General features: G+C 40.9%; 2 protein-coding genes across 2 annotated transcripts in view; both read right to left on the bottom strand.

Moving 5' to 3' along the window:
* The window catches only part of RPL14 (ribosomal protein L14), a 291,729-nt gene that overhangs the window by 251,394 nt on the left and 15,416 nt on the right, over nt 1-24,919 (bottom strand). The gene's annotated exons all lie outside the window — the stretch shown is intronic.
* On the bottom strand, nt 1,372-23,507 carry EAF1 (ELL associated factor 1). The gene is made up of 6 exons (XM_082479109.1): nt 23,304-23,507; nt 19,582-19,676; nt 16,252-16,388; nt 13,686-13,852; nt 6,838-7,068; nt 1,372-4,830 (listed from the first exon to the last, which is right to left on the bottom strand). Exons 1-6 carry the CDS (start codon nt 23,404-23,406, stop codon nt 4,784-4,786), a joined length of 780 nt encoding a protein of 259 aa, XP_082335235.1. The 5' UTR covers nt 23,407-23,507; the 3' UTR covers nt 1,372-4,783.

Consider the following 24,919-nt stretch of genomic DNA (forward strand, 5'->3'; position numbering starts at 1 on the left):
AGCCAAGGAGGGGGAGGAAGGTGGGTCCGTTCACAAGGTCTTTGTCATTTACAATAGATTTAGGGTGAGGGTGAATACAGCTAATGCACGTGTAACGTTTCAACACCCACCCCCCTTTCCTGGAAATTCCTGCAGGATTTTGCCAGCGGAAAGAATACATGTGCTAGAAACAAGGGAATTACAAAAGAAAGAAAGGAAGGGAGTGTAAGCAGTGGGAATAGGAAAAAATAGCTATAAACAGATACCTTTCAATTTATATGCACACCCTTCTTGCATAAACCAGAGGTAGCAATTGGCTAACTAACTATTAGTTCGTTAATCGGCTTATCTTCTGAGAACAGGGTTGGGTGTACAATATGCATAACAATCAACTACTTTAAGTTCATGTCTGTCCCAATGATTCCCCAACATCTCCCCAACATTGCAGCTTTTGTTTTTAAGGCAACCATCAGCAATGTTCTTTTTCCTTTGATATTATGTGTATTTGTGTCCAGATGTCGTCATTCATGTGAGCAGCTAAACCCGAGACCCTCAGAGTTGCCAGCAGAAGCCTTCACCCCATCAAGATGCTCATTGCTGGGCAGCCGTGTTTTCCATTGTTTTCCATAGGATCTCTCTGACTCAGCGGCTAGCAGGAAATGCATAGCACGCTGAACAATGAAGCACGGGTGATTACTGAAAATAAGTGTTCTCCATTACAAGTAATTCCAGGCTACATTTCTTTTAGTTTCCAAATTTTAAAAACAAAACAAAACAAAACAAAAAAACAGACATGCATGGACTGTTGAACTTAATTTTCTTTTTTTTTTTTTAATTCAAATAAATGGACTTTGAAGGAGGAAAAAAAATAAAGCTTTTGCACAGCGAACTGTTTCTATACACAGCTATAGAACAGGCATATAGCTGGTCTATAATAAAGCAAACTGTGCAAATCAATTTAGGCACAGATTCTCCAAAATAGACGCACTACCCACAGTTACGCTCTGAGCTATTCCAAGCAACGCTGAAGAAAACAAACATTTTCCTATCAGCCTGCCTTCTCAACGCAATCGGTTTGGCCAAGGCGGGCGACAGGAGGGGGGATGCTTTGGTGGAACAAGAGAAGGTTGTGTGGTGCACGTTGGAGGTACAAACCTGTGACTCTCCTCAGGGCACTGGGACACCTTTTGCCCGGAGGTGACGGTGCCCGTGGTTCAGCTGGAGTGATTCCAGCGGTGAGTGACCGCTGGCAGGGCTGGGGGGTGGAACAAGGGCAGAGCAGAGGTGGGTGGAAGCTTTTCTCCACATGACTGAAATTTGAAACAGCAGCCTGGGCATTGCTGCAATCTTATTTCAAGGTGTCCAAGACAGACAAGCAGGTGACTGAATCTGTGCTTTTGGAAACAAAACCTTTTTATTAAAAAAAAAAATAATAATTCAGTAACTCCAGTTGAAATTACAACAATCTGACTGACATCATTTTAAATCGTTATTGACTATTACTCCCAGAGCAATTCCAACTATGGGAAAAGTTGTAAGCGGGCCATGTTTGCCGCTGAAGTTATAAGCAAAGTCAAACCACTGAAATGGATGAAGTCACTGAACAGAAGAAACCATCAGAAACCACCAGAAAACACAGGTGTCTCTCCAGGGCCAGCAGGCAGCTTTCCCATCAATGCAAAGAAACATTCACTTAGTTTCAGTTCATTCAGATAACAGCATTCCTTATGCGCTGTTAATTCACATTTGAACTAATTGGCATATAAAAGATGTTCCTACTTTATGTAGGAAAAGCAGCGTAAGGTGGTAAGAAGTGCTAGTGCTAAAATCCTCCGGGATTAGAACCTACCACAAATAATCAGGAATACTTTGTCTCATTGCCAGGTTTAATCAAAACTTAGTCAACTTATTTCTCCAGCATGTTAAAGGTATTGCCAACTAATTAAAAGAACTCTAAATAACTGTTTTTCTGCAAGTAATTTGAATTCCGGTTTCCAGCTGAATAAAACTTGCTGCAAATCATGCATAAATGAACAACCATCTAATAGGAACACATAGACAACTTTTACTATTTCTTAATATATGAAAAATAAAATTTTAAGAGCCCCAATCACAATGTCAGGCTGGGAATGGCTTTAAAACACACTCATGTGTTATTTAGAAAAAGGAAAAAAGAAGTGGCAGGCACCCTTTCTGATCTTACAAGTTCCCTACTGAAGTCTCCACATGGTTCACCTTCACGAAACACATGCCATACACGTGAGAGCTGTGGGAAAGGTGGAGACCCCAGAGAGCTTCTCTAGCAGCAGATGCCGGGAGCCGCTTGGGACACAGTGGTAGGGAGGGGACAGGCTGGTCACACACGTGTATGGACTGTCCTGCTCACGCCCACAAGCGGGCTGTGGGCCACCGTGTTACTCACCAGCCCTGTGGACAGCCACATGCTGCAGTCTGGGTGTGGGATGTGCAGCTACACATATCATGAACAAGTTGGCCACCCTTGATACAACACATCTCCAGGGGGCATGAAGGATGGCCAAATGTAGTTTAAAAGCTGTATGTAATTGTGTGAAAAAATGTTGATTTTGTTACCAAGAGAGGGGAAGAAATCTTTTAGAGAAGGATAGCAGGGAAACTTGACCTAGAGCACAAATACAAAACATGGCAGAAATTGATTATCTGAATTATTATTATTTCCCACTTGCTGATCTAAATTGTAATTAAACTGGAGATTCAAATCAACATAGCCTGGTGTTGTCTTATCCACTTAAATTTCATATATTTTATTTACACATAATTAGTAAACTTCCTATGACATGTCCTGGATTTTAGAGTGCACATGCAGCTAGTGAATGATAAGCAATGAAAGTGCTGCACCGCTGCTTTTCCATTAAAGCGCAAATAATGTCAACAGAAGTCAGGAATAAGCTTCAGTAACTGGGAAGTGGCATCAGAGAAATGTCTCCCTGCTTATTCAAATCTTAAGCTGGGAAAAAGTCAGGAGCAGTATTAGCATTAATTAAGACTGCCAACTACCATGCAGATCTCCTGCACCAAAGTGTAAAATCCCAAATTGGCACAAGCTTGTTAGAACAGAGCACTTTTACTGTCGAAGGAAGAACAAGGCCAGGCAGGGGGGGGGGGAAAAAAAAAGGAGAGCAATTGTGGCTTTACATCAAGTATATTTCATAATTGTTTGTTAAAATATGTACCCACATCATAAAACACTTTTAAAAAAACAAGTATTTTTAAATGTATGTACAATAATGAAAAAATATGCCTAAATATGTATCCAATGCAAAAAAAAATAAACCATTTAATAAAATCTGCCTTCAAATGTCCCCTTGCTCTTCAATATCTTAAAAAAAAAAAAAAAAAAAAAAGAGGAAAGAGCTCAGTAAACAAACAGGAGTTAAAACACAAACTAACCGACAGACAAAAGCAGTGCAAAGTAGATGCTTAAGAATGGAGAGGCATCCAGTTCAGCTTCCCATTTCCCTGGATCACACCACAACTACAGCGCCACTTGTCCTATGCCAGTTGAATTCTAGTTTTAAGAAGTCAGCCTCGTGTTCAAACTATAAAAGGCTGCCTGTAGCACTCATTTCCATGCAAGCAAAAAAAACTTAAATGATAACCCACCTAAGCACCCTTTAAACCCCCTTAAACAGGGGTGAATTTCACCCTAGGCAAATGTTTTGTGTTCTATGTATTCCTGTACTGCCAAGCACAGAGATCCCATCCGACGAACAATATGAACTAAAGTCTACCTGCACAACTGTGGTGGGAGAGAGACTTCTGCTGTTTCATGGCTAATTGTTTAGTTTCCTCTTCTTTCTGCATTCTCTAATAAATTGCAAGGAGGGCTCTGGTCTTACAATTTCAGTAAGTCCAGTATCTTGTATTTGTGACATTGCATTTTCACTGGTACTTGGGCTCCTAAATATTTCTGAAGACTAGGTCTGAACATCTGAGTTAAACGAGACACAAGAAAATGCTGACCTGGTTCTTATTTGGATGTGTTCAGGTGACTGATGTATATCCTTTATCTTGCTAGAGTAACCACCCTCAGAGTACAGTCAGCTGTATGTGAAATACAGCTCTTGTTTGCAAGAGCAATCTGAGGAGGTTTCGGTATTGCTCCCTATAGGAAAGGTGGCACGAATTGAAGCTCCGTTTAAGAAACCTGCTTATAAGGCACTGGTGCAGCAAGGTTTGTGACGAACACAGTTTTATGATTTCTCTTTTCCAACTGTTTAAAAGTCCATTAAATCAACCATAAATAGCAATAAAAAGACGTTAGAAAAGTCCCAAACCAAAGAAATCAACTTAGTATTGAAACTTAATTTACGACAGTCCCACTTCAGTGCACAAACTAGCTCACTAGCTCCTGCATGTTTTTTAAACTCATTGTTGGCTCATGCTCACCCTATATACAGAAGTCCCCCCTGCAAAGTCATGATGGGCTGAATATCTTCTACAAACAAGAAATTTTTAGATGACGTCATAAAATTACACATTAAACTTACAGATGATAGACAGGAACATAGGAACATATATTGGCTTACCCACTGTACATATCTATTTAAAGCTTTAAAAGAAGAAGAATATACACAAAATATACACTTAATTCACAAAGTAAAACAGCCCTTAACATTTCCTATTTTGTAGGGCTGTGCATTTCTTCTATTAAAATTCCACACATGAAACTATCTCTGTGCCAGCTCCTCTGTAAGCAACAGGATCGCTTCAAGGTAAATTAGTTCTTCGTGTATATGTAACAGAAACTGCAAAAGCTCAGCCTCTAGTCATCACTGTCGCTCCCAGACTCACTCAACTGCAAGTCATTTCCTACGGAAAACAAAAAACAACAAAACATAACAAGTGGGTAGGTATTAATTCACATTTCATGGCAATCAAACCAAAGAACAGTCACATTTACAGTGGAAGATTTAAATAAGAATAACACAAGAAATGAATGCAAGCATCATCTATCATTTAATGGAACTGCTCCCCGTGCCCAAGAACATTAAGAGTGGTGTGGGGCTAACACACAGTCGGATCCAGGCCAAACTGAGTGTCCTTGGCTCCACAGCCACCAAAGCTACTCCCTGGTGGGAGAACAGTCCCCACGCTAGCAGCTGTGGAAGGCCATCCCATGGCCTTCACCCAGCCAAGCTCCCGTAAAAAAAAGCTCGGCCCTTTTAAAATAGATTTTTTTGTTTTAAGGCCATTTGGGTAGCCAAGGCAAGGCCTCCACATGTCAAAAACCAAAAAGGAATGTTAAAGCCACTGCAACTCAAGGCTATCGACTGGACTAAGCTGACACATGCTGTGATGGTGAAGGCCTCCCTCCAAAGTGCAAAGAGAGATCAAACAAAAGAAGGCCAGGATATGGATGAAACCTACAGTCTCAGACCCTGTTTTGCAGAACACTTGTGATTTGGCGAGGTGGAGGGGATAAAAGGGGGCAAGAATCGTGCTTGTATTCTGGTAACTGAACCTAGCTCTTCCAGCACTCTCCCATGGCCCTGCCCCAAGCAGCTGCAGAGCTGCTATGCAGCGGCTATGCCCTGGATATCTTCATCTCCTCATTGTTATGAAACAAGAACTTGGGTTAGGGGTGATTGTCCCCATGTAGATGGTCACCAGTGACTTAAATGCGCAAGGACATATTAATCCTTGGCAAAAGGATTTTAAATCCAAAGGCAAAAATCATTGCCTGAAAAAAGGAGCTACCCTATCAGTTCCCAAATTCTCCTGGAGTCAGAGGCTTCTTGACATTCAGTGATCAATGCAGTATTGTTGTCATGGCCCAGAAGAAGCAGGGAAGAGGCAGCTCACAACCAGAAACAGGGAAATGGAAAGAGTCCTAGTGACTTTGTTGAACTTTGGATTTCACAGAGACATTCATTACTGACAGGCCTCTCCAGTTTACCAGGCCTTTTCAGTATTGTCTCTGTAATATACTTGTCTTCTCGAAGCTGGAAACCCTACATTTATGTGTATTTAAACTCCACCAGTTCCCTATGTGTGGGTGCCAAGAGATGTACGCAAGCATGCCTCAGGAGGAATTAAGAACAATTTATCACAACTAAGTTCTAGTTTCTTATAAATGCAATATTTTAAACCCACTTTAGAGATAGAATATACCTGATCCAGCATAAGTGAAGAGCAACACAGATGTACACCATCTCCCCAGAGAAAGTCTCATGGGATAAACCCAGGCTCTAAGAACATTTTTTACACTTTTTAAAGGGTGGAGCGAGTTTGTACCGATTCAATGTTTGCAAATGCCATAGCTGTAATATTTTAACCAAATATATGGCACTAAATTTCCCTTCAAAATGTGATATTTGTGAAAACACAGTATAGACTAAATACTCTGACAAAGCAATACAGCTAATAACGAAGACCACAGTGACTGTGCATTTATGACCACAGGACAGCCTTGTGCCATTCACAATTCTTTACAGACCTTTAACTGACACATGTGACAACCCCACTATTTACGTCTAATCTGTGTTTTCACATTAAAATAATTCCCATCCTTCAGTGCATCAGATTCTCCCACACTGATGCTTTTCTATCCACTCATTCCACCTGGAGGCCTGAATCAAGGCTCAGCATGGCCATTGCACTGATGCCCACAGGCTCTAGACCAAACTGAAGCAATCTCCATACCTTCAGACAGGTCTTGGCCCTCTGTTCAAAAAACCTGCTCACATATTTCAGCCAGTGCAACTCCCTGGGATTACTGTTTGGCAGACTGTACTTCATGGAGTTAGCCTAACATGCTAAGAAAATGAGTGGTCTCAAGCAGCTTTCAACAGCGATAAGACACAAGCCTTTACTTACGGAGCGTGTTCATGAGATGATTGCTTCCTTGTGGCCTGCTGGTGCCGTTAGCTACAGCATTCCTGTTGTTATACTGCTGGTGCGGTGGCTGGGAAGGGGAAACATGTGCTGGCTCTTCCCCCTCACTGCTGGAGCTTTCATCTTCACTCCCAGATGAGCTTTCTGAATCCGATGAGCTGCTTCCACTACTGCTGCTCATCTGCTCAATAATTTCAACCTCTGCTCTCAGCTCTGAAATAAAAGGACATTCATCTGGTTGAAAGCATAAACAGGGCCCCATGGAATTTTGGAAAAGAATGTGAAAATGCAATAGTTTTGTTGAGTATAATTTATCACATCAAAATATCTCACATGAAAGAGAGACAGGAAGGAAAACCAAAAGAATTCTGAAAGCTTTTTTACTTAGTTGTTGTAGCTAAATTGAAAGAAGCAACAGCATAGGTTAGCATCATAAAACCTTCACTTCCACTATTACTATTTACATACATTACACTCCTGAAAGAACTTCCTGCTTCATTATTTCTGACAGGTTATATTCTCTACATACAAAGTAAGTACATTTCCTGACTTTTACAGGCCAACAGCCAGCCCATTTTTTAAAAGCATCTTTAAGTGGAGGAATCTAAATTGTTAGATGTCAGTGACATTTAGGCTTTTGGGAAACACAAAATGGGTAGGGGGGCATAGGCACATGATCACAACAGAAAGTGCCTTGACTTCAGATAATGTATGAAACTGCTCCAGTGCAAAGTCACACACCTCATTTTGAACAAACTTCAAAAGCAGATGGATGACATCAGATAACTCTGCAGTGGGGCAGACGAGAACAGATGAGAATATTCACATGCTGGGGAGTGGTTATAATACCTTAACCCACTATAGAGCTTACAAGTAGCCAGGAAAATCCAGAGTCTACTCTGAAACTGGGAAGTTATTCAAGTCAGACACACCTCACTTCAGGGTTTCCAGTGCAAAGAAACACTGGAATACGATGCCTGCCGCATCAGCAACAGCTAGTGTTGGCTGAATGACTGGTTACTGAACAGCTATTACAGTAAGTCACCACAAATCATATCGTATTGTTAAATTTGTCATAATTATATGGCCTAAACACTATTGGAGGACAATTCTTTTGTATCCGCTCACAAAGTCAAGTATTTAATGACTCAGATCACCTAGGCAGGTTTCCATGAGAGAACAATATTCACATATATATTAAGCATAGGATGTGCAACCCTCAAAATTTAGGCTTTTGTTGGGCTAGCAGTTCTATACCCACAGGGTTAGAACTCAGTGCTTGCCCTGGAGAAGTCACAGGCTAAAGGGACAAGAATGAAAGAAAGAAGAGATGAGGTATTACCGTCTCTACCTGACAAATGGAGAACTGATGCCAGGAGTAATTCACCTTAGGTCAGATGTATGTCAGAGTGAGATGAGCCCCAGCTCTTCAGCTGAGGACATCATTCTTGCGTATGGCATAGCCAGATCATGTAAAATGAGTCTTTCCTTTACACAAAAATGGCACAATTTTAATGCTTCTTATCTTCAGCCCCTGCAGGAGTAAGTCTGAGCAACTGGAACTCTTCCCTTTTTTAATAAGACCCATTTTCCTTGGGCTGCTTAACACTATAGAGTAACAGCTAAGTTTACAGTTCCCACATTATTTGCTGGAGAGTTCCTCTAGCTCAGCATGTACTGGTTTTAGAAATTAAGATTTCTTTTACTGGTTTTAAAACTGCTATTTTTCAATTTCAAAGTTCAGAGCTCAATTTCAAATGCTAGAGAGGCAAGGAAGGTGTATTGAAAGGGAATAACCATATGACTAACTCCAGCTGGGTATTCAAGGATACCAGGTTGTTCCTCCAACTTACTTCCTAAATCTAGATCCCTGACTAGACCACTTGTGTTCTCTGTACTTTATTTGCATGCCAGGTAAAACTTACTCTTTCACCTTGAAGACCTAGCGCAAGAGACCATTGGAAGAGGGAGGATTAATATATGATTAGGCCAACAGAAGATGTTATTTTGTGCTGTAATGTCTTTCTCCCTTATTCCCTCTCAACACAGTCTTGCAGGTTTTAAAAATCCATTTCATGCCTAGAATCTGATATGCAGACAAATGAGCACTCTTAAGTCACTATTCTCAGCCCACCCACATCAAGGATCATATGGTACCTATTCTCAGTGTAAAGGCTAAGAAATTCATAGGGAAAGCTGAAGGAAAGGTAAACAGAAATAAGGATTCTTTCCCTTTAAAATACCCAGATTTATTTTTTTTTTCCCTAGCTTAATGGTGTAAAATTTACACATACCTCTAGCGATGATTAGAGTTGTTAATTATAAGTTCTATCGATACTACTACTAATATATTGTTAGAATATTCTGGACTGTAGCAAGCACAATCACCTACAGACCACAGTCCATACTGCAAAAACATTCAATAAATAAGTCTAATAAAGGAAAAGTGTCTGAGAATTACACACATATGCTTACAGAGCTAGAGTCTATGGCTGAAATGGAAGAGTATTGGCACACGGGCTGAGAAGAACAAATACAGCATCCCAGAAAGCAGCATCAAAATAGTGTGAAGAAGGTGAAACAATCTAAGAGGCATTGGTGGTGAAAGGGAAAAGCTGCAATGAGAAATGCACTTCAGCGAACTAGAAAAAAAATCTAAACAAGAAGTTCGAACTCGATACAGCAGGCGAGGAGATAACTGAAGGAAGGAAGTGATGCAGTCTGACGAATGGGAAAGGAAGATTAGCCTCGCTAATTTTAAACAGAATTAGAGATTAGTGTCAGATTGAAAAGTGAGGGTTTTCTGCTGGAGAAGCAGAAACTAAAAGCCCATAAAAGAGGCTTGGTTATGAGGAGGGAAAGGGAAGATGCTTTGGAAGAACTGGTAAAGCCCACTATGCTAAAGACAGCAAGGAAAAGCAAAACAGCGCCAATATCACAAGTTTCAAGGACTGGTAAGTTAAGGGTGTTATCAGTGAGAGTGGTCACTGGTGGAAAGTTAGTCTGAGCCCATCTTCTAGTCAACTTTTGCCTCACAGGCTGTCAGCTTCTCCTTAGGTCTCTCTTGTCTCTTAATTCCTTGAGCCCAGAATTCTAAACAACTCATCTGTGCAGATGAGAAAAAAAGTAATTGTTTTCACTAATGTTATGGTGGCTACTGCATCGCTAAAAGTCTGTCAGGCAGGACCACTAAGGAAGTCTGTTCAAAACCCTCTTGTGTCACATTGTCAAAGATGGTGGCTAAGCCAATGATGACACCGAGGCCTTGTAGGAAAAACATATCTGCTTTAAAATCATGCAATTTGCATTTTCCGACTTGCTTGTTATGCTTAGTGCAGTTATAGGTTCTGAAGCCTTGACTAAACATTTCCTTGTGGTGCCTCCAATTAAAATAGTTGTGTGTGTATATGTGGACATATATACTAAACTGAACAATAAGAATCAGACTTTTCCTAGATCTTTTTGTGCCGTAAGATCAAACACCTCATGTTGATGCACCTTTAAGGTTTAAAAGATGAAAAGAGTTAGGATGTGCAGCAGTTACTTTTAAAAAAGCTTTCCATATAGTATAGTTTTGGACACTTGCCTTAATTGAGCCTACGTCATCTGAAAAGGCTGACATTTCTAGGGGAACCTTGACTTGTGCACGTTTCACATTACAACTGTAGGCTTTCTTTCAAGAAAACAAAATGGCTTACTGTTTTACACTGACAGCCAATGCAGTCTTTAGACTTAAAAAAAAATCAAGGTCAGAAATCATTATACAAATAGAACAGCCTTTCTCAACAGGGCTGTCTTCTGTATTTATTCAGTATCAAATGCCCTAATTTCTTTCCATAATCACGGCTAAGGGTTCTTACTTCTTCTCTCAATTCCAATAGGCTATGCAGAATTTTTAACTGAAGCCCTAACCTTGAGCTGCAAGAATACCACGGACCTTTGGAAATAGTCATTCAGCTTTAGGGAGGGTAAGGTTCTATGTCTATTACAGAACGCTTACTGTTAATAATGGCATGCAAGGTGAAGAAATCAACTTGATACTGGCACTTTGAGCATGTGGAGATGACAGCTAGAAGCAGCAGTTATTTTACACTGAAGTGCAAAAAATTTGATTGAGGTGTTCTTGAGAGACAAACACAATGCTATGGCATAATCCTTACAGGCTACAGCTGCATTTTAGGTAAACAAGATCTGGTCAGATTTTTAAGCACTGAATTTACAGTATCCAAACCAGAAATATGTCTCTGTGGTTTTTTTTCCCCCCAAGTACAGCATGTTGTAATTATGTCAATGTTATTGAAAACATTTCTGCTGTGGTCAAATATGTCTGATAAACAGCGATTATTTCCTGCACAGAAATAGTTCTATTGTGGTATATGTCTGTAAACGTTCACTGCTTGATGAAACGTTATCAGATGTAGCCAATTATTCAAAAGAACAAGCTCTTACCCTCTCTTCTGCTCGTTTCGGGCAGGAGGACCATATAAAAGCTTGCAGGGGAAAAGATTCCTCTGGTGCAGGACCCTAGGCACAGCCTCCCAAAGGCCCCTCTGCATGAAGGAAAAGACTGGTTCAACTCCCACATGCTCTGACTCTATCCTCAGGCACTGCTGTTTAGACAGCTGTGTCACGAGATAAAGAACCAACCTACCTGAAAGTTCATTTCCCAGCTCATCTGTAAGGGGAGCTATGGGAATGCACATACCCACATAGCTGAGGGTGCCAGGGGAAAGGTAACATCAGTGCAGATTTCTGCTTAAAACTATCGTTAAATATCACAAGGGCTGTGTGTCTTACCACACCCTTAAGTAGGGCATACCAGGAGCAAGCAAGTGTCATAGCATCAGAGATCCTTTCAACCACCTCCTTTGGGGACTGCAAGTTCTGTGCAATGTCCATTAAAGAGAAAACAGAGTTTCAGCTTTATGTTTATCCTTCCTTCATACAAATGAGGTACTTCACCCAAAAGGAAAGCTACTGCTTCAATGGAAACAACACAACCTCTTCAGAACTTACAAGTCTTTCTTCATAAAAAGACACATTAAGGGAAGATAACAGGACTGAAGACTCTCTCACAGCTTTTACAATTAAGTTTTATTAATTATTTTCATTGTAGAATGGTGCCATTTTAGTTCTACCTTTCCAAAAGTAGGTTCTTATGATATGTTGATGCTCTAGATAATCAATGCTGGAAAAGAGTTATAAAGAGCACAGACTGTAAGCAAAAAAACCCTGCTCGGGTATTAGTGCTCTTTTTGGGCCTTGAATGAATCTCCCTATAAAACACCAACTTGAAGTCCTATTTTTAGTACAAGTCAGGTGTTCTTTTGCTTGACTTTGGAAACAAAACTCTACAGGTTATTTATTTGGAGGTGCTTTCCAATAAAAAATGATCGAGTGGCAAAAAAATTACTAGGACATTTCTAAACAATGTGACTTATATTTTAGACAACTAGAAAATGGTCTTTGTAGAACAGATGTCACACCAGGCAAATGTCATTATTTTACTATAACATGACCTTTACAAATTGCTGTTTTATATACAAAAGAGTGCCCCAATAGTTAAGTAACTTATTACACAGTACAAGAAAAGATATTTAAAATTCACAACCGGTTTAATTTTTAAATGGATATCGTATTTTAAATGGATACATGTTATCTTTCTCCTTACCTATTACACAGAAAATAAAAATGGCAATGCAGCTAAGGGAGCTGTAGCTAACAGACTCTCAGACGTTGATTCTGTCTGCTGACCAGTGTCCAGGTATTGAAAATACTACTGCTGCGAAAGAGTGAGACCAGTCAGCACCTATGCAAGCACACAGATAGCTTAGCAGCAAAAATGTTACCTAGTGATTACCATGAACTGAAAAAATACCCTGCTAAGTAATTAACATAGTCTGGGCAATTAACATAGGCTAAGTCTACAGGCAAAAATAGCTACATGGGACAGAGGAAAGAAAGAGAGGCCCAGAAAAAAATATTAGACAGAAAGGACAATCTTAAAATAAAATAATTGCATCTGGTGCCAGACAAGAAACACAAGAGAACCAAATAAAAATTTAAAAATCTTCCTTGTTATCCACAGCAAACCCAGATATCAGACCAGTATGAAAAGAAGGATATGGACAAAGAAAGTGTGCCCCGCCCACAGCAAAACACTGAGATAAAGCATTGCTTGAGTAGGAGACTGAGTCAAGACAGTCCTCCCTTCAAGGTACTTTAATAGAAGTATAGCAACTGTATGGCAGATGTGATCAAAGCTGCAGAGGAGTGGCTGTGGTAAAGGGGAAGCCGCAGGGTTGTTCAGTCTCTCATCCCTCTCCTACTAGCAGTACTTGGCACTGCACAAGCTCCAGGTCTTGTGATGGGAACAACCTTACTCAGTACTCAGTGCAGTAATAACTTCCGTCCAAGTTACTTGATTGCATAACTAGATCTTGGACCATTAGTTTTTGTTGTTGTTGTTGCCGCCTAAGACACCCATTCAACTCATCTAGCACTCAAGCTACAGGTTTCTGAATTCACGCTTATTTTATCTTCTTTTCAGAACAGAGAAATAGTTTGGAAGAGAGAAAATTATCCAGAAAGAGAAAGTTCTCTCATGCCAGAGATGACTGCAGTATAAATACCTATGCTGACAGAAGAGAATAAATACTTCACTAAGATGCCTTAAAACAAGATAAAAAGATGACAAACCAGCTGTCAAGTACCATCCTTTAATCCCTGAATGTTCTAACATTTTTATAAATTGTACAGCCATAGTTTTTTATTATAAAGAAGAAAGACAAAACCAACCAAAACTCAGGAAACTACAAACCCTTCTTTACCTCTCTTAATGTCATCCAGCTGAGGCTCAGGCGAAGGATTATCTTTCAAAGGAGAAGTTTTAGGTCCAACTGCTGGCTTGGTTGGGGCTCTGAACTGTGAAGGAGGCTGAGATGCTCGTGCAGACTGTTGTTCTATTCGGGCTTGGATCTTACTGCTGCCCTCTGCTCTGAAAAAACAACCAGAGACATTCAGCGGTACTGTGCAACTATATTTCCTTTTTCAATATCCTTGTACTAATGTATCATCTGTGACTTCCTTTCGTATAGATCTCTACTTCGTTTTATAAAGATAAACAGTGAATTACAGCTTTCTGTATGCAACGCTTGCTTTCAATAAGAAATAAGCATATACAACTACACTGCAACACCCTTACAAAATGTACTTTGAAATCCAGATGTGGTTCAGTGGTGCCAAATTCTCTACTTGAAGAACAATGAAGGCTTTAATTTAGAAATTAGTATTTGTATTTTTAAAAAAGAATAAGCAATCATAGTAATTTGAAGTAACTACACGATAAAACAAATCCACTCATAATAAAATCCTGCTTAAAACAATCACAGCAAAAGAAACAATTTTCTCACTTAAAAAATTTCAAACTGAACTCTCTTAGAGGTCAACCTGACTACAGCAATCATTCTTATTGCTAAATACAGCATGCAAGCATTTAATTCCTGTTTTTCATTCACTTGCTATTATCCCTTAAAAATAGTGTAAGCTGTTTCCTCAGTGGGAAATAGTCTCCAGAATAACACCATGCCTAGCTGTTCAGTTCAAATCAGATATTTCTTCCTTTTATTGAATCAATGATGTGACTGAGATTGTAGGACAGCCAATACCCTTGGCAGAAAAAAAAAAAACAAAACAAAACAAAAAAAATACTTGTTTGGGTCCCTCTATGGTACACCATAATGAGGTTAAAGTGTGTGGCATATTTATCATCTAACACTAAAGCCTTTGGGGTTGTGGTTTTATGTACTGTAGCACAGAAGCAGCTTATGTGGACATTAGAGCTCAGTTTTCATTCTAGGAGGGTCCCATCTCAGCAATGTGATACTTCGTGCCTGTAAACTAATCCCACTGAGAAACAAGTTAAAGTAGTCCATGCGGAACTTCCTGGGACTTCACCTAAACCGCTTCTGGTATGGTTAGCACTAACTCAGGTATCTCTGTGCCTCATTGAATTGTAGATGCAACCTCAAAAATTGAGCACAGAACCACCTCTTCATTCATCACTGAAATGCAGCTATTAGACACCACATTAATGGAGCTTACACCGTCAATTACAATAGAAGTGATGATTTGGGAATACACTCACTGTATCAAGTGAAAGGTAAAAGCAAAAGATTGTTTCCAGTATTATGCTCTTGGAGCTACAGAAGGTTCTATGTAGAGTAAGTGCAATTACTCCCCCGTGAATGTCATCAGGACCTTAATACCAAAAACTCTGCTCTCACAGAGTGTCAACAGGTTGTTAAAGATCAAAGTCACCATGAAAATAAAAGACGCTTCTGATCTAGAAAACAGAATTACTTTGCAAAGCACTATTCCTTAAAACAGGGATCCTCAATTTTTTACTACCGTGGCTTTCCTTGAGAAAAGTCGAAATATTTTTCACCTCACTGGAGCCAAAACTCAGCAGATCTAAACACCTCACTGAGCCCAAGCCTTCCTGCACTTCTTTGTTCCCTTCTGACTTAAGCTTCACCTGGACAAAGTCCAGCAGAACTTAGATTGGGAATTCAAATCTCATGCATGATGTGCTCATATCAGTAACTGGACAAAATGAATGCCACGTGGATGAGTTTTCACATATTTGATTCAGAGGAGTGCTACAGTCCATTTACCTTGAACTCAAGGTGTTCTTGGCAAACTTCCAGCCAACTGCTGATGAGCTGCAACCCACATTTCTAGTAGTTTCTGCAGAGCAGCAAAACTACTAAAAATGTTCCAACTGCACACTTTGTAGCATTTGTGCAGTGAAGTAAGAATATTGGATCAGAGAAGATTTCCGGCCCCAGCAATTCTTCTAGGCAAAAACCTCATAAACTTTATTTCTACAGTTTCCCCCCAACCCAGCTGGTGGCTTTGGACTTGTATTCCGCTTGATATATCACTGATCCAATACAGGGATGAGTGTTTCTTGTTCCCTAAGAGTATATTATTAAAATCATGACTCCCACAGGAAGCTGTAGGGAACAAACCTAGAAAGTCCAACAATCCTTTTGACAGCGTAATATTTCCATGGTCTTTTTTCAGTTAACTGGAGATTCCTGAAACACACCCCATCCTTCAGCCAGCTTCCAAAGCTTCAAATCATCAGACATGTTTCATTGTAAACTATAATTACGTCCTTTCAGCAGTGGAGAATTTACAAATTCTTTAGTCTTGGATTCACACACTTATTTGCATTTTTAGGCAAGATAATTGGCCATGTAAAGCCCGTAAGGCTTAGTAATTAAACACCACTACAAAATAAAAGAAAACTGAGTTCTGGTTCAAAAGACAGTCTGAAGAAGAAATTTCAGCAAGAATTAATCCTAGCAACAGCCCTGCCCCCAGCTTTACCTTGTTTTCTTGACTTGAATGCTGCTACTAAGTTTTTCCAGCACATATTCCCCAGTGTCATGATTGATAATAAGCACACAGTCCTTCTGATATGGCCTTTTATTTCCTTTAAACACAGTCATTGGTGGAGTTGAACCCTGGTATCAAAAAAGAGCACACATTTTTTGGGTTATATTCCCCTACTCAATAGTTTATAAACACTAAGAGAAATGAACGTAGGTATTGTTCTGACCAAGAGGCAAAGCAGTTAATGTCTAGTTCATTGTTCATTATGTTCATTCATGAAAAGGGAAAAATACAGTTATATGCACTAGATCAGATGTTTCCTCATAGCAATATTATGCCTTTCATCATTTTAAATGCCTCTGCAGTGACAAAACATCTTCTCCATGCCTGCCATTATTTACAGTTCTCATTCCCAAAATGGTAACATAACTGAATTTGCATATCTGGCCCTGACAAGTGTCAGAAATCTTCCTGACATTTCTGCTCTGGAAATCTTGGGTTTGGATAAGAAATAAAGTTCTAATTATCTGTGTATCAGAACTGTTGCCTAAAGAAATATGTGGTCAATTGAAAAATAATTTAAACTGCTTTGTATTTTTTTTTAAATATACATTAAAAAAAGGCAGTATTTTCATAGTGGATTACAAGCAACTGTCACAAGCTATGTAAGAACAGCTGCCTTCTTCATAGTCAGATTAGCATGTAGATGCCATGCAATTATAGCGAAATATCTTCTCAAAAGCAAATGGGGTATTTTGATGCCTTCCAGAAAGTCCCCAAGTCCACACAATGCTGCATAGTGCCATAAAAGTCTAATGGCTTAGACTGAGAAGCAATAAAGACAAACTCATGTAGCAGTGCATGTCATCTAACTGATACTTCTGAGATTACGCTCAGCTGTACTGCATCCCTGCCCAGGCTGGCTCATACACCTGGTTTTGGGGTTACAGGAAGGAGAATTTATGGTCTATCAGCACATAGCAGCATGGACACATACCTGGCCATGTCAAAAAAGGACATGTTACTCACAGGCGATATACAGAAACATGTTCTCAGCTATGAAACCTCAGATTTCTCTGTAATGTACAGCTACTGTACAAAAGAAATGAAAAAAATGCTGTAGAAAAGCAACCAAAATTGGGAAGAAAAGGAAAAAATGCACCCTTCTACATTTTATTCCGAGTCACAAAAATGAACAACCATATTTTAATGACTCAGAATGCAATTCTTATTCTCTATATTCCTAATAAATAAAATATGTTTGAATTAAAAATGGCTTCAGAACAGTAAGGGTGACAAATCTGAATTCCCAACAAAGATACAGTAAGAGATATAGATACAATTCAGAAAAGACGCCTCAAGAAAGTTTAGTCTTCAAAGGCATGTTACATTTTTATCATTCCTACATTTAAGAGAGGAAAGCAACATTTAAGAGAATAAAAAGTAAGCTGAAAGTCAAATCCTGCTTGCTGCTGACAACTAAGTCAGAAAATTTACTGAAAATTTATCAAAAATTGATTCTGCTACCCAGAAGCCTCCTAACTCAGCAAAGACTCTGATTCTGGGTAAAAAAAAAAAAGTAGAAATGAAACTCTGCTTAAGCAAATTAACAGTCCTACCCTTCTACTTAAAATAAATGTTTAGATTTTATGTTGGTGCCTAAATAACACCGGCTTACAGATTCTGCTGATTATAGGATAGAAGAAGGAAGGTGAAACAAGTGACATTTAATCAATTTGTTTTCATGCGTGAGGGTTTTTTAACAAACAGAAATTCTTTACTTCCCCAACCAAGACTGTTAATCAAATATTAAATCCACTAAATCCACATGTAGAAATAGTACTTTGATTTATCCAAGCAGCTAGGGACACCAAAATCTCTCTGCTGAACAAATTATCTGAGATATCTTCAGGGACCAGGCAATTTCAAAAAACAACTTAGAATCTGAATCCTATCCAGTTGTTAGGCAACTGAGAACCAAAGCATGATGTAAGAAATTCAGTAAATCTTGTCAGGATGAAAGGATCTCAAAACTTTTCGCTCTTTACCAGTATGCTCAGTGTTTTCCAGCTCTCTGCCCAGAACATGGGCAGCACCGCCTTGGAACTACATAGGCACAGTGGCTGCATTCAATGCAGTTAGCTGCCCAAGCCTCTGAAGTATACTATAAGCTTAAAGCTGTTCATACTCATAGGAAGACAATCAAATTAAACTCATCAGTACAGAATTTTGGAACGGGATGTTACAAGTAATGTTGTTCGACACAAAAGATGAATGAACAACACTGTTCCCAGTCAATCCAAGATGAATGCCACCACTATTAATTGTATTGTTGCATGTTCTCACATAGCACTACCACGCTCATAGTTTTTATAGACAAAAAACCAGTATGTGATCTCCTGCAGCATTAAAGGTCACCAAAGCCATAGAAAAAACAGGAGTGGGGGGAAGCAGGCTAAAGCCTCATTCAGTGGGAATTATCACAGTACCATCACCTACCAATTAAAAACACCAACATGCTAGAATAAACAATACCAAAAGGATCTGACACATGGCTTCCAAACTGACTGGTGCCCCCCTGCAACCACCAAACTCATCAATGTCTCTGAATTCCGGTTTATTGGCTTGACACATAGCATTAACTTCAGCTAATAAACAAATCCAGTTCCAGCATGCAAGCACTTCCTTTTGTTTTGGTAACTACTGAACCCTCAAATACAAAGCATCTGCACCTATAAACAGTTTGATCACTTGTTTTATTGCTGTTAGACTGTCATCCTCACACAGTAGATCTTTATGGCATAATTTGAATAGGAAGTGGATGGGAAACCACTTCATTGCCACTCACCAGAAACGCTCCCCTTGCTTCCACTGCTAAACCTAAAGGCAGGGAACCTTCTATGCTATCTGTACATGTTTTAGTAATGGGAAGAATATGCTTACAGGCCTACCTGTGGTTTCTGAACGTCAAACTTTGACTAAAGTCCAAATTACTCTGCCTTTCTCCATTAAGCCATAGCACTAAAACCAGATAGAAACCAGGTATAGAGCTTCAGCTAACAGTAGAAGTTTTCTTGTTATTCAAAGAAGAGTAGGAAGGAATCAAAAGTAAATAACAGACTGGAACCTTACAAATATAACCTTTTACAAAGATTCAATTGTACAGTCCTTTTCTAAGGTAACACACTACAAATCTGGCTGCTCAAATATTGAACCCACTTGTATTAACAAAGATGAAAGAGAAAATAACATTTTCATTAGACTGTAACTACATTGTAAATTTTTTGGAGAGTAAACAAGGACACATATATAAAAAAAACTTACTGGAATATGCGGCAAGGTGATTGTTACGTCATCTCCTTTACCCACTTGGAGGTCCCCCTCACAAGATGTATCAATCGATGCTGGCTTAAAATCATCTAAAGAGGAAAAAAATTGCGATTACATTTTTTAGAGTCTTCAGGAGTGTCATCCTGCCCTGCAAAGAGTCACTGCACTTTTACTGTGATTATAAGGAATGCTAAAAATATATGCTAGTGTTTACAGCAGGGATGGAATAACACACCAGTACAATGTGCCCATGCTCAGTGCCCCAGTACCAGATCCTGAACTTCCTGTTTAAAATGGAAATAAGGTTCTAAACCTCATGTTTGAAGACCAAAAGCAGACTTCTCCAAACGCCAGGCTTTGAGTAACAATTTAGCAGGCAAGTGTAAAACTCTACCATGCATCTCAAAAGAGTATCAACTTCAAGACCCAGGGCTCTGTGGGCTTCTGTCAGTTCCAAACTTGAGGACTCTCTCTGTGACAAAGACTAATTTAAGTGACACCAACTCATTTAGCCTTACTGATATTTCTGGCTATTTAACAGCCATCTTGTTTCCACAATACATCCTCAAGGGTACAGGAGACCTCAGATCTCACCTATGAGGAAAAAAGAGGTGCTGATGTTACTTCAGCAGGCTCTATGCTAGTCCAAAGCCACTGTGGATAGAAAGCATGACTAAGGTGAGACACTGTAATAGCTTTAAACTAACCCCAGTTTTAACTATTTTTGCTGGATTACATAGAATGCTTTGTCCCCCAAACAAGGCACTTCTCTTTAGTGTATTTATTTAAACTAAGAACATTTTAACTTAAAAGTATTTTCCGCTCATTATTCTGTCATGCTGATGAGCCACAAAAGCCACAAAGAACTATCAGAACCGGTAGTATTTTGACAGAGGATTTAGACAAAGTGAAATAAGATCAGAGAGATATAGGTTGTTTTGGTTTGTTTGTTTTTAAAATAAGCCTCCATTCAATTCTAGTATCTCTGGATACAAAGTTGCAATTATATTCACGGTCAAGGCTTTTAATTACTGCATTAGTTAAGAAATTAATACCGCAGAACAAATTTTAAATAAATTCCACATTTGCAAAATCACATTTGCAGAAAAAAAAACCCCAAAACTCCAGCTTGTATTAAATTCTCATTAAGAGGACATTAATGTCTAACTGAGTTTTACCTTGACAGCACAACAAGCAGAATCAGGCACACTTGACTTAATCCTCATGGCTTAACTGCCAGACCAAACCATACCCTTCATTTTCATCTAAGCAATCTATTTCTAGCTATTGTTTCCCACCTACTTTATGTGCAAGCTTGCTAAATAAAACAAACCAGCTGTACAAGAGCTAGTGTCTGCCAAAAAGGGATCAAGAGTTTCAACATCACAGTCTTTAAATTAAAAGCAATATCAGTATCACACTTCTTTCTTTGGTATCAGCAAACTATAGTTACTCTAAACAACCACTCAACAAATTGTTTTCATTTGGTTAGCTTACTAGGTGTACGTGCTTGGCTAATCTTGCTGTAGATTGAGTGCACATATGTCCCTCCAAGTTTACCCGTACTCCTTTTTCCAAAAGTCAAACATTTTTAAGATGTGTTTTCCAGGGATAATCCAGTTTTTCAGTACAGTATTTCATAAACATTATGGAAAGGAATGAAGTATTTTAAGAAGGCTGAAACAAATTTAGCCTACAAAATCCTCTTATTGTAGTTTGTGTGAAGAGGATTACAGGAACAATATAATGCTTGGATCCCAGATAAATCATTCCAGATCAACAGTTAGAAACAAAATTTATAACCAGGAAATGAAGAGATCTCGCTTGAAAGTCATGGATGGAAAACACAGCACACAGAAATCTCTTTTGAAATAAGACTGCATTCATCCAGCTGTAGTCTGAAGAGCTTTGGCTTTGCAATCCCTCAGGAAATTGATTATTGAAGCACTTCAGTTCTAGAAATCCAGTGTATTTCTATCTGGTTACAGCTTGGGTTTAATTCATACGCTATCAGACAACAATCTAATTCATTTGATAGTTGGGCTTTTTTAAAATGTTGATTTATAAATGGACATTTGCTAGTACGTTAGTGCTGGATAAAACCGCTCAGTGTTATGTACAAACAGTTAAATGTACGAAACATATGGTATGGTATTTTTTAGCATGGTGGAATTATGTATAACCAGAGGGGTGAAACACACAAAATTTGTGTTAATCCACTAGACAGAGTTTCCTATTGAGCAAAATAGCTTTGCCTCAATCATTGACCATCTGCTTGAGTAACAGCTCAATCTAGAAAGCTGTTCTCTCAAGTCGCACTTGGGTAGCTACTATCACTGAAATTACTTACTCATAGCGTATGAATATGGGCCATGAGACTGGGCCTCGGATTATGCATCATGAAATAAAAAATCTGACTGTTCACCGTATAAATTCCCCACCTTAATACAAAGCTACTGAAATGCAAGTTTAGTATTACTTTCATTTACTGTTGGTGATTTACTACTCATTTTAAATCCTGGACTCATTTAGGGGATGAAAAAGCAATTTCTTGCCCACAGAATTCAAGTACAGAGATAGAGTGAGCTCCTCTTCAAAACAATCCTCTAACATGAAATTAGATGTACCCAGTGCTAGAATAGATCAGTTGGAATAATACCTGGTGTCCTTAATAAAACACACACTCTTCCAATTATTCAAAAACTTGGTAACTGCTCGAGACCCTACCTCTTACGCTTATCAGGCAGTACTGTACGTGAAATTACTGTACGAGTAATTTCTGCTTGCTTTCCTGGAAAGTGACTTATTACAGCTAGCAGAGCCAGGGACTGGGCTGCCGGGTTACCCGTCACCTCGTGGCTAAAATAACCAGTTAAAAAAAAAAAAAAAAAAAGAAGATAATAAAAGAAACAAACTGCGGGCGCTTGGGCTGCTGCCCAGCCGCACTCCTCTGCAGGCACTCCTGCCAGGCCAGGGCCTGCGGGGTGGCCTACCTGTCCTGCAACTGACATTTAAAAATATAAAATAAAATAAAACAGAAACGGCAAGCCACCCCCCTCACAGCGGGTGCTCCTAAGCGATTCACGCACGTTTCATGAAAAACTTCCCCAAGTCCTTCGTCCCCCTCCCCGGCCTGCCTGCCTCAAACCTTCCCGCCTCCCTCAAACCTCCCCCCTCCCCGCCAGCGCTCTCGGCCGGCATCCACCTTCCCCCTCCTCTCCTCACGCTGCCGGACGGGGTGGAACATTTCTGTGGGGAAAACACTCGTGGGAGGGAAGATGGGCGCTGGGGAGGAGTGGGGGGGGACGACGAGGGATGGGACGGGGGGGGAGACAACAGGCGCTGAGAGGGGACGAAGCCCTGAGGTGACGGCACGAAGGAGGCGGTGAGAAACACGGGGGACGTGAAGGCTTCGTGGTGGCGGGCTACAGGCCCCCGCAGGCCGGCGGGGAGGGGACGGCCCTTAACGAGTAAGAAGCCGCGGTGGGACCCCGGGAGGAAACCTCGGTGAGGATGGCGGGGCGCCGGGCAGGTACGGGGGAAGGGGTCCAAGGAGAGGGGGGGCTCGCCAGTAGGTACGGCGTAAGGAGAAGCGCCGCCGGGGCAGGCGGTAGGGGGACGGGACGCGGGGAGCGGGAGGAGAAGGGGGAAGGAAGGGGCGGCCGCGGCGGGGCCCGCCGGGGAGAGGGGGGGGAGGTAGAGGGGGTGGCGCTCACAGCGGATGGTGTGGAAGGAGGCCTTGGGCCGCCGCTCGAAGCTCTCTCCCAGCTGCAGTGGGTGCTCCTCCTTGTCCAGCAGCGAGTTCGCCGAGCCGTTCATGGCCCCGGTCCCCTCCCGTCCCCTCCCAGCTCGGCCCGGCCTGTCCCTTCCTCTCCTCCGTGCGCTGCCGCCCGGCGCCCTTCCGGGGGCCGAGTGCAGCGGGTAAACTGCTCCGGGGCCGGCGGCGGGTACGGCGAGGCGAGGCGAGGCGAGGCGAAGGGAGGGGAGGTAGGGGTGTTGGGCCGTGCAGGGGCTGCTGTCCCCACGGAGGGGGGATCGTGTCCCCGGAGGGGCGTCCCTCAGAGGAGAGGTGGGAGCCCGGCGCTCTCCGCCCTCGGGAGGGGAGGGCAGGGCAGGGCAGGAGGGGCCTTCCCGCCTCGGTGGTCTGCGCGGTGGTGGCGGTGGCGGCCCCGACCCCGGCCCCGGCCCCTCTGAGGGGGCGGCTGTTGGCGGGAACCCGCTTTCCCTGGGGGAGGGCGGGGGTTTCCTCAGAGGTATTATCTGTTTGCGGTCTTAGGGCTGGATTAAACACCTTTAAAAGGCTCTTTAGCCTAAACATAGGCTGATAGTAAACCGTGTTTATCATCGTGCTCGCTTCCCGCCACGGGCGTTTTTCTCAGCGCAAATGGGTCAGTGAAAGAACTAGCTTGGATTTTTTTTTTACTTTTTTTTTTTTCCTTCCCCTAGCTTGTCGTGTGAAGAAATATAAACGTTGATCTACATAGTAGAAATTGTGCTGATGAATCTGTTTGTTGAGGGTATACTCTTCTTGAGGAGGCTTTCTTTCAAGGAAACCTCTTCTCTGTAACCTTTTCCGTTGTTTTTGAAGGAAAAAGAGAGTGTTGTCAGTCTCCCGTGGAGCTGGACAAAATTTTGACAGTTCTTTATTTCATTTGCACGTTTGTATTTTACATTTGCGCTTGTATTGTGTAAGAGAAAATATGTAAGTGAACTACTACTCTTTTTTTTTTATTTATTTTTTGCTGTAGGGTGGGTGTTGTTGGGTTTGTCTCATTTCCATTTTGGTAAAAATGATGCCAGTGCCTGGTTTTGGGCACTGACATACAGGAGTGGCATGTTTTGGCCACCTGGGCTTCCCTGGGAGTTACTGGGCCATGCAGGATTTAATTCACATGTGCCATCATCCAGGAACTGGGCGTTCATGGCAAGGTGGGGGTCAGAACTAGTTTAACATAAGAGAAAAGATTTGGATTCCTTCCCAGCCGACGCAGAACCCTTTTCATTGCTCCATTTTTGTTAACTTCTGAAAATAAAACCACCGGTGATGGTTAAAACCAGTGTGGATCCTCAGGAGGAGGCAGTGGACGGAATGCTGACACAGGCTGGCTATGGGCATTTTGGCCACAGTACTGGTTTTGATCTGTTATAAATGCTGTTTTCACCAGTGCTTTCTCACAGAGGTGAGAGTAGGAGGGACAAATGCTTACATGAATACAGTTTGTCTCATCAACTTTATGGGACTTTTAAATGTCACCTATTTTTCAGTTACGATTTTCCTGGTTTGCTAACTAGGGTTAACAAGAAACCAACCCCTTGCTTTCCTTTTGAAGTC

The sequence above is a fragment of the Vanellus vanellus genome, assembly GCF_965231255.1.
Source record: "Vanellus vanellus genome assembly, chromosome: 2".
Lineage (NCBI taxonomy): Eukaryota > Metazoa > Chordata > Aves > Charadriiformes > Charadriidae > Vanellus > Vanellus vanellus.